General features: G+C 42.0%; 1 protein-coding gene across 1 annotated transcript; it reads left to right on the forward strand.

Moving 5' to 3' along the window:
- Positions 1-1,037: 1,037 nt before the first annotated feature.
- Positions 1,038-14,269, forward strand: MINAR2 (membrane integral NOTCH2 associated receptor 2). The gene is made up of 3 exons (XM_074954045.1): positions 1,038-1,202; positions 12,135-12,380; positions 14,090-14,269. Exons 1-3 carry the CDS (start codon positions 1,038-1,040, stop codon positions 14,267-14,269), a joined length of 591 nt encoding a protein of 196 aa, XP_074810146.1.
- Positions 14,270-15,273: the final 1,004 nt, after the last annotated feature.

A 15,273-nucleotide genomic window follows, 5' to 3' on the forward strand; every position in this document is an offset into this window, starting at 1 on the left:
GCTTAGTTAAATGGGAGCTGAAGATCCTCATATGCTTAAAATTAGGCACTAACTTGAGTTAAATTTAAGTCAATAGGACTAGTCACATGCTTAAAGTTATCCATAGTTGCATATTTTGCTAAAGCAGGGCCTACAAGAGTTTACTCATCCAGTCAAAAAAAACTGATGTCAGCTGACTCGTGAATCGAAACAAAGAGTAAAAGCTTGGTGTTTTTTATTACCTGTACTGGTTATAGTTGGTGGCGAGGCTGAGGGAAGGAAATTTCATCAGTCAAAATCAAAGTGGCTTTATAAATATGAAGTACTGAAATAAAATATCAAACTCTGAAATAAAATACAAGCACCACAGATACAATAATGAAAATTAAGGGCTTGATCTTATACTATTCAAGACTTAGAATTTACCATTGACTTGAAGAAAGATCAAGCTCCTAAGGAACACGTGGGGTATCAATAGATGAAATAAACTAATATTCCCCGTATTGAGGAAAAACTTTCTGACGAAATATCCCTTTAATCTGAGAATGTGTATGTTACTGTTACAACATCAAACTACTGTGCTGAAGTGTGTGACAAAATCAAACGAGTTAGAATCCCCAAAGAATAATTGCTGAAGGGCTTGCACCGTTCCTGCTGTGGTATGAACTGCTTCTAATTAGCTGAGAAAGAAACACTATAAGCCTGAGATCTTTGGCAAGTCACTTAAGGAAGTGCGGGTGTGCATTTAAGTGTCTCACGCATCTAGTCACTGATACTCTGTTAGTTTTAATGAACACGTATACACCTATCAAAATAGACCTTAAACTTGAAAACTTGAGCTCGGCACTTGAGGAAGCATGTCTTGCCTGCTATGCTGCTTCTAAATGATCTTTTATCACTGGTAGATGATATAAGTGAGTGTGACACCAAGCAGGGGTCAGTTACAGTTTCAGGCAACTGTAGGGTCCTTTTTCACTTCATTAATAATAGAAGGAGCACGCAGCAGCCAGGAAGCAGAAGACTGGGCTGTTTTCATTATTACTCAACAGGAGGGGAAAATGGACTTCTCTGTTTTGCCAAACAACAACCATCCTGATAAATTCCTACAACTAGATGTGAAGTATTTAATGAAAAACTCTGCCTTTCTACAAGCCAGCCTAGTAAAATTTCCAGAAGCGGCTTTTCCAGGCGCACAGCAATGGCACAACAAAGTCTATTTACAGGTAAGGTCTAAAGGAAAGACCTGAATGTTTGACTTCTTTCCTTATTATTCCTTATAAATGTTGTGGTTCAGAAACAAATGAAATTTGGGTTTGAACCTTTTGCTGTGGTTGCAGCCACTGCATGTCCCTGATCCTGCACCACGGATGTCAATGAAAAGTTTTGCCATTGACTTCAATGGGAGCAGGAGCAGGCTGTATGAGAACAATCTTCCTGATATCATGAGCTCAGACCTTATCACTCTCATATAGGTCCACACTTGTTAGTACTGGCACTGACCTGCTGACTCCTGGTTGTGGTATTTTTTAGCATTTCCCAGTATGTGTATGAATGATATTGTGTAACATTAATTGTATTTATTATTATGTGGGGTCATATGGAAACTTCCCAGGAACAACATGCTGGTAGGAGCTAGAGGGGAGGAAAATTCTGGAAGAGAAAAAATTCAGGCTTAAAATGGAAACTCAGTTACATCCTTAAAGATAAGAAGCAGCTACTGTCTCCCCATAATAACTGACATTAACAGTCACTGACTGTGTACCATACAATTAACTTGGCTTTCATGACTGCTGTTGGGTGAGTTACTTAAGCAGACACCAGAGGGTTATTCCTGGGTAGTAGTTAGGGTGAAAGACAGAGGACACAGAGACAGGGAAGAAAAGAAGAAACCCTTTAAGTAGAGGTTCCCCTCATAGAGTTTTCCCCAGATTGCAAAATATAAAAACCTAGCCCTGTGTCCTCTTGGAACCAGCGTGGGTTTTGACCTCCAGAAAGTGTTCAGACCTCAGAGGATGTTCTGGAAGACAGAACCACTTCACCAGTGAGGAGTGGGGGAGACAATTGCTCCCCTCTTTGGCTCTCTAGCTATGTGACTCTACTGGAGCCAAGTTGTTAGGGATGACTCCAAGTGCAGCTGCCCCAGAAGTTGCCCTCAGAAGGGAGGAGGGTTGCCAACATTTATTGCAAAAATAAGGGACAGTTTTCCTAACACACACACATACACACATGCATGGCTGAGAGTGCGGAAAGTTACTGATTTTTCTTCAGGGATGGTGACTTGTGAAACTTGAGACGTCAGTAGGCCTCTAGGTGATGACAGAGGCTACAGGCCACACTGAACTCCTCAGGGCAAGTGCTGTGCTCTGGAGATCCCATAACAGCCACACATGTTACTCAGTCCTCATCTACCTGAGAGATTAAATGTACAGGAAAGGACAATGCACCCTGTGCATTGAGAACCTGCCACATCAAGCATGAGGGCAGTTAGATTTTCCTCAACTCCTCCATTGACTCACTACGACACCGGTCAAGTTAGTCTCCCTCCCTGGCTGGGTGAGATCAGACACCTTTGGTGCAGTGATACACAACATCTACAGCAGCTTCTTCAACATGAATCATCTTAATGTACATTATTGCTCTGGCCAAACAACTTCCTTCTTCCAAAGTAGGAAACAGAAAAGTTCAGCCTGTGGGGGAATGGGTGTAGTGAGAGTAACTATAATGCAAGACATTGCTGTAGTCATCAGGGGTTGGATTCAGAGAAAACTGTTGTATGTGTGAGAGGGAAACAGTTCCTCTTGTTGTAAGGTGCTGCCTCCGCCCCATACCTTTGCTTCCTGTTTACTATCATAGCCTTGGAGGACAGAAAATGAGGGAAAGAGTAAAATGAAAGAATCACTTTAAAACAGGGGAGGAAACCTGCTCCTCACAATTAACTTTTTGTCACCCTCCACCCTCTGTGATGTCAGATGCTGCTCGAGTCTAAGGAGAAGGCCACTGGTCCTGAAAGCAAGTAGCCTGTGCACTCCTCTCCCTCTGGTCACCCCTCAGGGGAGCCTGGCTACTTTCTGAGGAGGGTAAATAAGGTCAAGCCCTTATGTACTTCTCCCATTTACAGCGCTTGGGGAATCCTGCTTCCCCAAAGACCCTCCTCTCCCCTTTCCTGCTGCCTGTCCCCCAGTGGATGCTCTCCACCTGGTTCTGCTCCTGACTGTCTGTAAAAGCTTCACTTTCTGCTCTGAGATTCCTGCTCTGCTTCCTGTGCCCAGCACTGGACCACAGCAACAGCCTGGCAATTACTGAGGCATCACAAGAGGCCCAGCCCAGTGTGCAGCACAGCCGCAGTGCTGAGGGGAGCAGGAACTGCACTCCCCATCTTTGCCCCTGCAAATCACCCAGCCAGAGACCCCCAGTTTCCCTGCATGGCCCTCTAAGCTCTGGCCATTTATCAGCACACCTGAAGAACTACTGGTGCCATTCAGATTTGGCCAGGCCACCCCTCCAGAGGCCTGGCCACCTGCAGATGGTCAGCCAGGCCAAACTGAGGGGTGGTGAGTTTCCAATGATGGGGTTGCAAGGAGTGACCCCCCCATGATTGATAGAATGATTTAGTATGGGACAGCCAATTCTTTTATTAAAATTAAGGTCATCCTTACAATAAAGGACTGTTTTTCTTCCCCTCACATAGGATTGTAACACATTAACACACCTTCTCCCTACCCCAGCACAGTGCACTAACCTCAAGAAGAGATGCCCACAAGATCCAAGAGACTGGGAGTGATGGTGGCTTATTTCCCATCCCACCACTTTGTGCAGGTATGAGGAGATCCAAACGCAGAGCCCAGTCCTCAGGAGGGAATGTCCCAGCCTATTTTAATTAAGTAAACCCAGCTGTCATTGAGCCATCACTGAAAGCTTCCAGTAAGATTAAAACTGTAGAGAATGTTCTCCCTTAAAATGGCATCTTCCTCATTCAGAATTCTCCTGAAATTCATTCCAGCACCAGCACCATTCACTGGCCCTCTCAAAGGGAAACTACTCAAGTCACCATCTCCCATGGAAATCAGAGTGTTATTTTTTAAAATGTTAAACCTAAGGCACAAACTCTCCTTTCCATCATGTTCATTTGTAGATCCAAGTAGTTCAGCTAAAGCACTTAAACACAATGTGCATTTTTATTTCTCTTTTCTGCTGATGAGCAAATAAGGAAAAACTAAACACCTGATGCGTTCCAGACTTCAGAATAAACACGGTAGCACAGTGCAGAGCTAATGGTTTAGGAATAACATGATGAACAGACTAATGGGGGTGTAAGAGGTAGTTAATTCAGAAACAGGAGGGGTGTGTTTCAGTTTTGAACAGGTGGCTGTGATCTACAGCCCTCCTAAAGTTATTAAACCTTGAGCATAGCTGAAACTCTCTGTCCAGAAATTCATTTGCTTTTAAGAAACATTGCTACTCAGGCCTCCCTGTGTAAAGTGACTGCTCAGCCATGTATTTGTGTGCTTCTTGGGACATTTGTCATGAGCTCATTCAAACTGAAGTGCACTTAAGTGCTTATGTTTTTCCTTCACCGATAAGTGTCTTCATTTATTCCATTATATAAGGTAGGCTGATAAAAGTAATCTTCATTTCAGAGCAAAAGCTTTTTTTCACTTTCTATTTTGGTGTCAGGCAGAGTGAATATTCATTCCCTCTTATTGTATATTTTTGTCATGTAACTATTAAGTAAAATAATCTTGGTGCTTTCAGTGCCCTGTGTACTAACTGTGATTTACCTCGGCAAGTCTGGCTTAGGCTCAGCCCCTGCAGTTTGGTTCCCTTCTCTCGGCGCAATGACAGCAGCAACCTGTGATCAGACACCCTCCTTCAAGCAGAGTATTATATGTCAGATTAAAAGCATTTCAGAGATAACAGATTTAAGACAATAAACCAGCCCATACTAATGCTTGTTTTTCCCTAAGGCAACTCACTCAGCAGAGCCTTTTCCTATGTCAACCTGTCTCCCTGGACAGCTTCTGGCAAGTGACCCCACTCCCTTCTTCCCTTGAGAACGTTTTTTTAACTCGTTAGTGTTCTTTTGATCTCCAGCCTCCCAGCTCTGGCAAAACAACACTTGCAATGTGTTGGCTACAGGAACCTTAAAGCTAACAGCTGGACCCGTTGTCTTCCAAGCATTTGTTTGAGATTGCTTACTTAAAGAACCATGGTGTTCCTTTCCTGTTTGTTCTTCCCACAGCCCCACCCTCCATTAAGTTAGATACATTCATATGGGAAATGCTAATAAACCACAATAGCTATACAGTAACTTTACCCCAGTGACCAGGTCACTTATAATATTCACACAGACAAGGTAGATGAGGTAATATATTTTATTGGACAAACTTCTATTGCTGAGAGACACAAGCTGAGAGAGAAGTTTATCCAATAAAAGATATTACCTCATCCACCTTGTCTCTAAGAGCCTAGGGCTGACAAGGCTACATCAACACTGCATATAATATTCAGATCATTATTGCATGTCCAGATTCTTACATAGTACATAGCAGCTCCTTTTCTGTCACAGTTAGTTTCCCAGAAGCATGCCTTTAAAGAAAGACAAGGATCTGTGCTAGTGCATTTCTCAGAGGTGTGACATAATGCTCTGAGGTGTATAATGAATTTATCACTTTCCACAGAATTAACTCATGATAATTATTTGCTAATGTAATTGTTGCCCTGCCACCCACTTTCATTGTTATTGAGGAGTTTGTGCTGAAGCAATTCTTGGCAATCTGTGTATTACTTAAATTCCCTGGACTACTATCAGTTTGATTTTAGGCCTAGCTTGGTACAGACAGCCCTTGCCTCGTTCATTAATTATCTCTTCCTGGCAATTGAGAAAGACCAAGTGCACGCACTGACACTTTCACATTTACCACCTGCTTTTCTGTCCATTGACCATGAGGTTTTGTTGGCACAGTTGTGGACACTGACAAAGATAGATGAAGTGGTGCTTTAATTACTCCATTCCTTCCTCTTGAGAGGACCCACATGGTCTAGTGCTGAGTGATTGCTCTTCTGCCCCAAGGGTTCTCTCATGTGAGGTGCTGCCAATATTCCATTCTGTCACCCTACCTTTTTGGTTTGTATTTGAGGCCACTACAGGAGACACAGAGCTGATCTGGGCTGCATTGTCATTGGTATGTTGATGACACTCAGCTCTACATCTGTTTTTCATTGGACTCAGCCAAGGCAGTCGCTCAGCACTCCAATATTTAGCCAAGATTGGGGCCTGGATTAGGACTAGCTGGCTAAAGTTCAGTTCAGACAAGATGAGGGTGATGCTAGTAGGCTGTGTATAACAGCTAGCAGAGATGGTGAAACTGATATCTGGCCCCTCATTAGGTGCAGTTTCTTCACATTTTCTTAGCATTGGTTGCAATCTATAAGCCTCTTGAACACCCAGATGGTCATGGTGCAGCTGTAGCCAAGATCACTTTGTAGTTATCTAGCACAAAGACTGGCACAAAGATTGCAAATTTCCTGCAAAGTAGGAAACTTGTCAGAGTTATTATTGCCTTTGTCACCTCTGGACTACATTTCTATAATGCTGTCTACATGGACCAATCAACAAACAAGATTTTCTTCAATGGCAGAGTTGGAATCCCACCTTCGACATGTCTAGGAGCTAAAGGTCAAGGTCAGCCATGCCATGAAAGTCATATGGCCTCAGCAAGCTCAGAGGAAGGAGGCACTGTGGGAGCAAAGGACTGCTAACCAAATATTATTCTAGTTTAGTCAAGTGACTCAGTGAAGTGACCGACTATGTGAGAGCTTGATGTAAGAACATCTGTTACAAGGTGTTATATAATATATATAGCAAACAGAATTTGACCTACAATATGTAAAATCACCTATTGTGTAGAAATCCTTTTGATCCCTACTTACAGTAAACTGGGCTTGAGACCAAGTTTCTGCCTTAATTCTTGATTTCCTGGTTTTGATGGATCATGTTCTTTACTTTAACACATTTTTTTTCGTCATAGGAATAGACAAAAGTATGCTGAAACTTCAAAAAGTTCTAATGATTAAAGAAAAAAAGCCAAAAATTAGGTATCATGTGATGTGATTAAAATGTTTTGTAAATAAATAGATCATGTTGTAGTTTATGCCATGAAATAATAAAATTACTAGGTTGGATTAGAAACCCCACCAAGAAACTAGGTCTTCCAGGAATGGAGCCATCTTTAATTCTCTGTAAGTCTTCAGGTTCATTGCATGGCCACATTCTCTACACTAGATTTCTGTCCTACTTAGAGGTAGGAAAAGAATTCACAATGAAAAATTAGTCAAAGCATGTTGCCCTTTTTCTGTTGGCAAGTTACTTGTTAAGCAAACACTTCAGGGTTTGCAGATTTGCTCAATGAATACCTGGTGAATACATTTCTGACTGTGGCTTCCTTATCAGTTCTTCAGTATAATGGTTACTCTGACTGTTCACTGCTCCCAATTCACTATGTGTATTGTATGAATAGTCACTTAAGTCACATGCTATTATTTCTGTTTTAGAGCCCATCAATTCCAAATCCACAAAGAGCTGTCAAGCTGGCTTCTCAAACTTATGTTATATATATCATCAATACTTGTGTACTTGCACATTTGTACCAGGATTCACAACACTTTCCCTTTCATTGAACATTCTTATTAACACAATCCGTTTAGAATGAAAGTCTATGCAAAGGGGTTGTGAATGAATATTTATAATATTTTTCTGCATATTACCCCTCTTCTATTTCTCTGCTTCTTGTGTGCATACTCTTTTTTTGCGGGATACCTGCTATCTCTCTGTTTTCTTATCCCTTAAACCTAAACCTCTACTTCTCTAAGGCAGCATCTTTCCTTCTCATTCTCTATTTTCAGGGCTACATCTACTTCCAAATCTCCAAGATAGCATGCTCTGATACATTCAAGTTAATTACATCATCATCTCCACATCACTATGTCTTTCCTGCAAATCTCCCACCATGTTTACCAGACCTACTCTCATAAAAATTCTAGCTGCCGCTGCCATCATCTCTTCCCCTTGATCATGCTCATGGGTAGTGTATACCCACATTCCTACATCACTATTCCCCATGGGGAAGAAGGGTTAATTAGATTAACTGCTGGGATGGAGTGTTAATTAGATTATTTGGTGCAACACCAATAACATGTGGTCAAATCACCATTGCACTGAGAAAAATTTGAACCAATTAGCCTGTCTTTATTTTGAAAGATTTTTATTTAAAACAACTGCTTTAAAATTCAACACTGTCAAGGCACATTCTCTTCACAATATTTTAGCCTAGGCAGGATGAACATTCTCCTGGTGAGAGTGCCCACTTTCTTCAATGTAATCTTCTCCTACTTTTAAAAAAGGCTCCAGAGGTGATCCTGGCAATTAGAGGGCAGTATGCCAATTTCATTACAGGCAAATTGGTGGAAACTATCAGATGCATAGATGAACACAATGGGGGAAGAGTAAACATGGCGTTTGTAAAAGGAAATTATGCTTCATCAATCTATTAGAATTCTTTGAGGGGGTCAACAAGCATGTGGACAAGGGTGATCCAGTGGATATAGTGTTCTTAGACTTCCAGAAAGCTTTTAACAAGGTCCCTTACCAAACGCTCATAAGCAGAGTAAACAGTCATGAGATAAAAGGGAAGGTCCTCCCATTGATCAGTAATTGAGTAAAAGACAGGAAACAAAGGGTAGGAATAAATGGTCAGTATTCACAGTGGAAAGAGGTAAATAGCGGGATCTCCCAAGGATCTATACAGGACCAGTGCTGTTCAACATATTCATAAATGATATGTGAAAAAAAGGTAAACAGTGAGGTGGCAACAAAATGGCAGATTAAATTCGATGTTGATAAATGCAAAGTAATGCACACTGGAAAACACAATCCCAACTATACATACACAATACATGTTATCACACAAGAAAGGGATCTTGGAGTCGTAGATAATTCACTGAAAACATCTGCTCAATACCTAGCAGCAATTTAAAAATCTAACAGAATGTTAGGAATCATTAGGAAAGGGATAGATATCATAATGCCACTAAAATCCATAGTACGCCCACACCTTGAATACTGTGTGCAGTTTTGGTTGCCCCATCTCAAAAAAGCTATATTAGAATAGGAAAAATACAGAGAAGGGCAACAAAAATTATTAGGGGTATGGAACAGCTTCCATATGGGGAGAGATTAAAAAGACTGGGACTGTTTAGCTTAGAAAAGAGTAACTAACAAAATCTATAAAATCATGAATAGTGTGGAGAAAGTGAATAAGCAAGTGTTATTTACCCCTTCACATAACACAAGAACCAGGGGCCACCTGATGAAATTAATAGGTAGCAAGTTTAAAACTTGCTTTGAGCAGGGGGTTGGACTAGATGACCTCCGGAGGTCCCTTCCAACCCTGATATTCTATGATTCAAACATAAGGAAGTACTTCTTTACATAATGCATAGTCAAGCTGTAGCCATGGGATGCTGTGAAGACCAAAATTATAACTGGAACTTATCTATCAGTGGCTCTTAGCCAAGATGGTCAGGGACACAACCCTAATGAGTCCCTAAGATTCTGACTGTCAGAAGATGGGACTGGACAACAAGGGATGGATCACTCGACAATTGCCCTGTTCTGTTCATTCCCTCTAAAGCATCTGGCACCAGCTGCTGTCAGAAGCCAGGGTCCTGGGTTAGATGGACCACTGATCTGACCCAGTATGGCCATTCTTAAGTTCTTATGCTATGTTCTCCAAGTACATCCATTTTACAAGCCTGCAGGAAGCATCATTAAAGTAATTGAAGAAACACAGTAAAATACAGGCAGCAAGAGTAGACAGTTTAAAATGCCAGCTTAACTGAAAACAGGCCAGCAGAAGCCAGATGGCTCTAGTGCCAGCTATAACTGTGATGTGAAACCTCTGTCAAAGTTAAATACTGACATACGGCAACGGCAGTGAGCTAACACATGGGCCATGGGTAATGGGGATCCATCTGCCCTCTAGTACCAGATCATGATGATTATGGATGGGAAACACCCTTAGTTCCTTGTGCATGGGAGAGAGATAAGAATGCCTGAATGATGTTTCCTCACTGGATTATGTATATAGAATCTCCCCCCTCACATTATTTTAAAAGAAACCACCACCCCCCCACCCCCGCCCCATGCACACACACATGATGATTGGGGAATTACTATATATTAAATCTCTTCATTTATCCCTCGGAAGGCTGGAAAAAAGATCTTGTTTTGCTTGCCTTTGAAACCTTTTTTGGGTAAATGAATTTTGAAGCTGCTTAGACCTTTTATGGAGGTGTGGGAAGGAGTATTTGGAAATCTGTTTTGAGCGCTTCTCTGAGATATTTTTTTTTAATAAGGCTGCTTTAGTATGTGATTCTAACTCCTCTCCAGTGCTCCCTATGATGCAGTCACCAGTCCAGTCTCAGACTTCAGCTGTCTCAAATCAAAGTTTCCAGTCCAAAGAACTGTTAAGGAACTAGGAGAGAAATGTTATTTTCTAACCAGGAGAGTTTCATTTGTACTGCACATATGCTGTAAGAGTAATTCTGGGACTGCCTTTGGACAGCTATGAATTTATTTAAGGGATGTGATGAATGTATCAAAAATGTGTCTTCCAGGGCTGCTAGAATTCATTTAATTCAAAGTAGCAGTGAAAAGGGAATTGTGGTGAGCTGAAATTGTGCTGTTCAGGTTTCTGGTAACAGCACTGGCCTGCACAATATTTGCCAGCTCTTGAAGGGTTTGGGGCGTCTAAGTGCCTTCATCAGCAGAATTCTACCCCAGCCCAATATTGGGCTTTGAGGGCCCCTTTACATTGCTCTAGCACTTTTACTTGACACAAAGGGCTTGTCTGCGCTACCCACCGGATTGGCGGGCAGCAATTGATCCAGCGGGGGTCTATTTATGGCATCTCGTATAGATGCAATAAATCGACTGCTGCGCGCTCTCCCGTCGTCTCCGGTACTCCACCAGAATGAGGAGCACAAGCGGAGTCGATGGGAGAGCAACGGCTGTTGACTTACTGCAGTGAAGACACCGCAGTAAGTAGATCTAAGTATGTCAACTTCAGCTGTGCTATTCACGTAGCTGAAGTTGCGTATCTTAGATTGACCCCGTGCAGTAGTGTAAACAAAGACTGTAGACAAAGAATCCAGAACTGGGGTAAGAATCTTACCCCTGCTGTCCAATGGTGAAACTCCACTAAATCAATCAAGATATATCCACTTACACTACTGTGTCAGAGGGAGGGAGGGAGCAGGGAGCAAACAGGTGAGTCTGCACTCTGATTGTTCAGATGTTAATTAGTTCCTCTTAAGAAAGTTGATGGAGGGAATTAAACAATCAGGCTGGCTGGCTTGGCTGGGATAAGCTGCCAAAAACTCCATCAGCTCAAGGTTGATAAAGAGGCAGGAAGGAAGGCCTGGGAAGAGAAAGGGAGCCAGGGGTAGTTGAGCCCAGTTACATGGAGGCCTCGGGGAGGGAGACCTCTGTGCTCCTCAGGTCCTGAGGAGAGGGCCAAAAAAAATCATGGTGGTGCTGTAAATGGACTGTTGCACTGGGACTGTTGTGGAAATAGTGGAGGGAGCTTAAGATAAAAGGGTTCAGTGAAGGCACAATCAGTGGAATCTGTTCAGTTTCTGCAGAGACTAAAGCAGGACAGAAGCTATGTGAAGTTACACCCATGTGTGTTTTGGGCCCTCAATCTCTAATGCATTTTGGTCCCCACAACTCTGCTTCAGCATCATATATTTCTTTTGTCTTCATCAGAACAGCAATTCTAAACCCAATTCTTATGGCAGTTATTTTGTTGCACTTGTTTTCTATGACAGTCTTCTCTTCCAACAGCCATTACCATGCCAATTCATACCGACAGAAGCATTTGGCACTCATTTTGCACAGGCCCTCATTCCACACAAGAAGAAAAGCTGCACAAAGTGGAGAACCAGCCCTCTTTCTCTTTCTGGACCATAACAAAAAGAGTAGGCAGTTATTATTTTACAGTTAGTTCTACTGCACAATAGACTGTGAATGTGTAAGGGCATCTGTGTCATGAGAAGAATGAGGATGATAACCATTTTTTGTCCTGACTGTCCTGCAGAGAGAAAAAAGAAATGTCTTTGAGCAGCCTGGCTTAGAATTGAGTGGGGTCAGCCCAACAATGATTGACAAAGCTCTTGGTAAACATATAACCACGGTCACCTTGAAATCCACCATCAAGCGCAATCCCTTGTGCACTGACATCCGAACTGATGATGACTGGGCAGAGAGGAAAAAAAAACCTTCCTGGACTGTTCAAGACTATGACAAGCATTCACTGCATTCTAACCTGGCTAACCACTTAAAGGTATTGTGCTGTAGACTCATACATGAACAAACCCAGATGCTATGCATTGTATTTACACTTGAACCACTGAATAAAATGAGGTGCTCATTTGCTGGTGATTCTGGTTTCAGAAGTAAATCTGAACATGTTTTTGTAAGGATTCCATAGCAATATGGATCCAATCATGAGAGGTAGGATAGTAGTATGGTTAAGATACTGAAGACTGCAGTTCAATCCTGGCTCTGCCACAGCCGTCCTCTGTCACCTATAGCAAGTCACTTAATGTCACTTTTCCCCATCTTTAAAAGGTGTATAATAATATTTTCCTCTCTCACACAGGGGATGTGGGGGAAAATTCACATTTGTTTGTAAGGTACTAAGGGCTAGATCTAGCCTAGAGCCAGGATTGAACTGCAGTCTTCAGTATCTTAACCATACTACTATCCTACCTCTCATGATTGGTACTTAGATCTAATTCCCACTTTAGGGGACCTAAGTCCAATATTTAGCCACTAGTGAGATCTTCAAAAGCCCTGCTCAGCTGCTGCCTAATTCCATAGGTATCAAGTCACTAGGCACTTGAGTTTCCACTGGTAAAATCCCCATAGGTGCCCAAATGTTTGCCAGTGCGCATGCACACAGCCGCCTAAGTCCTGCCGCGGCTGATCTGCTTGACACAAAGCTCCCATCTAACCACCAGCAGGGTCTCACATTAGGCATTCCCCTGCCTATCTTGACTGCAGGGTGTGATCTGGTAGGCATTCTTATGACATGCCTAGCCCACACAAAAGACAGCTGAGGGGAGGTGGTCCCCAAAAGCCCAGTAGTTAGGGTACTCACCTGGAAGTCCTAGGTTTGAAGCCCCGCTCTGCCTGATTTGGAGTGGGGGGGGGGGGGGATGTTTCCATCTCGTCTGCTGAAGCTGATCTACTTTTTATAAAATACTTAAACATTCATTGGAGCAGGGCCTGGAACCCAGGTTTTCTATTTGAGTGCCCTAATCACTGGGCTAGAGACTCATCCATTCTCTCTCACTGGCCTAAGTCCTGCCTCTCTCCTCAGCAGTTCCTAGTGACTAGTTTAGATGGTTCCTTGCTCAGCTTGCTGGCTTCTGAGGATTCCATTCGGAGGTGCTTCTCTCCTCATGTGACTCATTCAGGGCTGTGGATTCCATTAGGTGGCACGGTACCTAAAAGTAGTCCCTTTGTGGATCTAGCCCTAACCATGTTGATGGTGGCCATATAAGGACCAGGACAAATAAATTATTTCTCAATGTACTTTTTCAAATAATTTAACTTCTCATAACCACATCCCCATCACCCCTACTCCTTTCTGCTTGTGGGTTAGTGTGTATTACTTTTAGGGTTTTGTGGGGTTTTTTTTTACCGTTCTCCTTGCTGAAAAGTGACTCCGATCTGCATTTGTAAATTAGCACCTCTGCATCAGCATGAGAATGTCAGGAGTTTCCTTCTGGGTCTCTATCACATTTCAATGGCTGGTGTCCTACATTAGGTTCCTGGCTGAAAGCTATGGTTTTAATAGTCCTCTGTGGGACAGCATTCAGCGTCTATGCAGCCTAGAGTTCAAGTGTAAATTTGTCTGATTTGAATTGTGATGTTTTAAATTAATTAATTACTGAGTGATAACCAAAATACTCCTGACCAACTATGTTCTGGTGACTTTACATACAATACAGAGGAGCTGAGTTCATTTTCTGATCTTTCTTTTAGGAAAATCCTAATGATCTACAATTTTGGATGGGGGATATTTATACCCCTGGGTATGACACCTTGCTGAGAAAGAAAGAGAGAGAAAAGAAATATTCCAAATGTTGCCTAATTGTCCTGCTTGTGGTATTTGCTATTTGCATCTTGATTGCAATCGTCACTGTTAGCATATTATTTACTTGATACAGCCAAATCCAGTCACAGAGGTTTTCCAATAAATGTTTTAATGAAATTACTTTCCTCCCCTGGTTTTATGTGAATTTCAAAGTTGTTGTCATGAATGTAATTTATTTGACATCTAAGTTTTATGAAATCCCTATTCAGCATAAGGAATCAGTCCTTGGAAGAGAGAAATACACTGAGCACTACAGTACCTGCTTTATGTTATCTGTGTAATTCAAAGCACTATTAATAAGATGCTCATTTAGCGGCTTATTCTTCTGAACAGCGATCTGGGCCAGATTCTAATCTCAGATACATGGTGCATGTGGCCAGGACATAGAAATTTTTGTTACTGTACTTGTCCACATACTATGCAAAATCCCATATCACACCTTCCAGATCTACCCCAGTTGTTATATCATAAGAGTGTGACAATGTAGCATTCAAGGTATTTCAAAGTGTTTTACAAAGCAATAAATTAGATACTAGTCGGGGCTTGGACTAGGGAGTAAATTGCTGCAACCACAGAGCATTCAAGTTCTCACAGAGTTAGCCTAGATGTTTGGGTTATTCACAACACTTAAAAACAAACAAACAAACAAACAGACAGACAAACAAACAAACAAAACCCACAGGATCTCGACCTTCCATGTTAAGAGTTACCAGAGACAGGGCCTCAATTTACCATCTCACTGCTTCCTCACATCCCTCACACTCTATTACCAGTGTATCACCCACTAAAGTGACCGTGTCAGTATTTTGTTAGATGCCACATCACAGACGTTTGAGTTCTAGAGCAGAAACTGGAATAGCAGATCCACATTGAAGGGGTTAAAGAATGATTTCTGTTTAAACGATGTGATAAGGGTCATGCGCAAATAAATGGAACACCTGAAAGTGTTAAAAGAGCTTAGAAAAACAGATTGAAGTCTCAGAATTATTCAAGATAATGAAATACAAACTAAGTTGACAAATACTGTACCACAACCTGCTGTGGACAACACAAACTTTGTGCGCACATAGGA

This window comes from Natator depressus, chromosome 5 (assembly GCF_965152275.1).
Source record: "Natator depressus isolate rNatDep1 chromosome 5, rNatDep2.hap1, whole genome shotgun sequence".
Taxonomy (NCBI): domain Eukaryota; kingdom Metazoa; phylum Chordata; order Testudines; family Cheloniidae; genus Natator; species Natator depressus.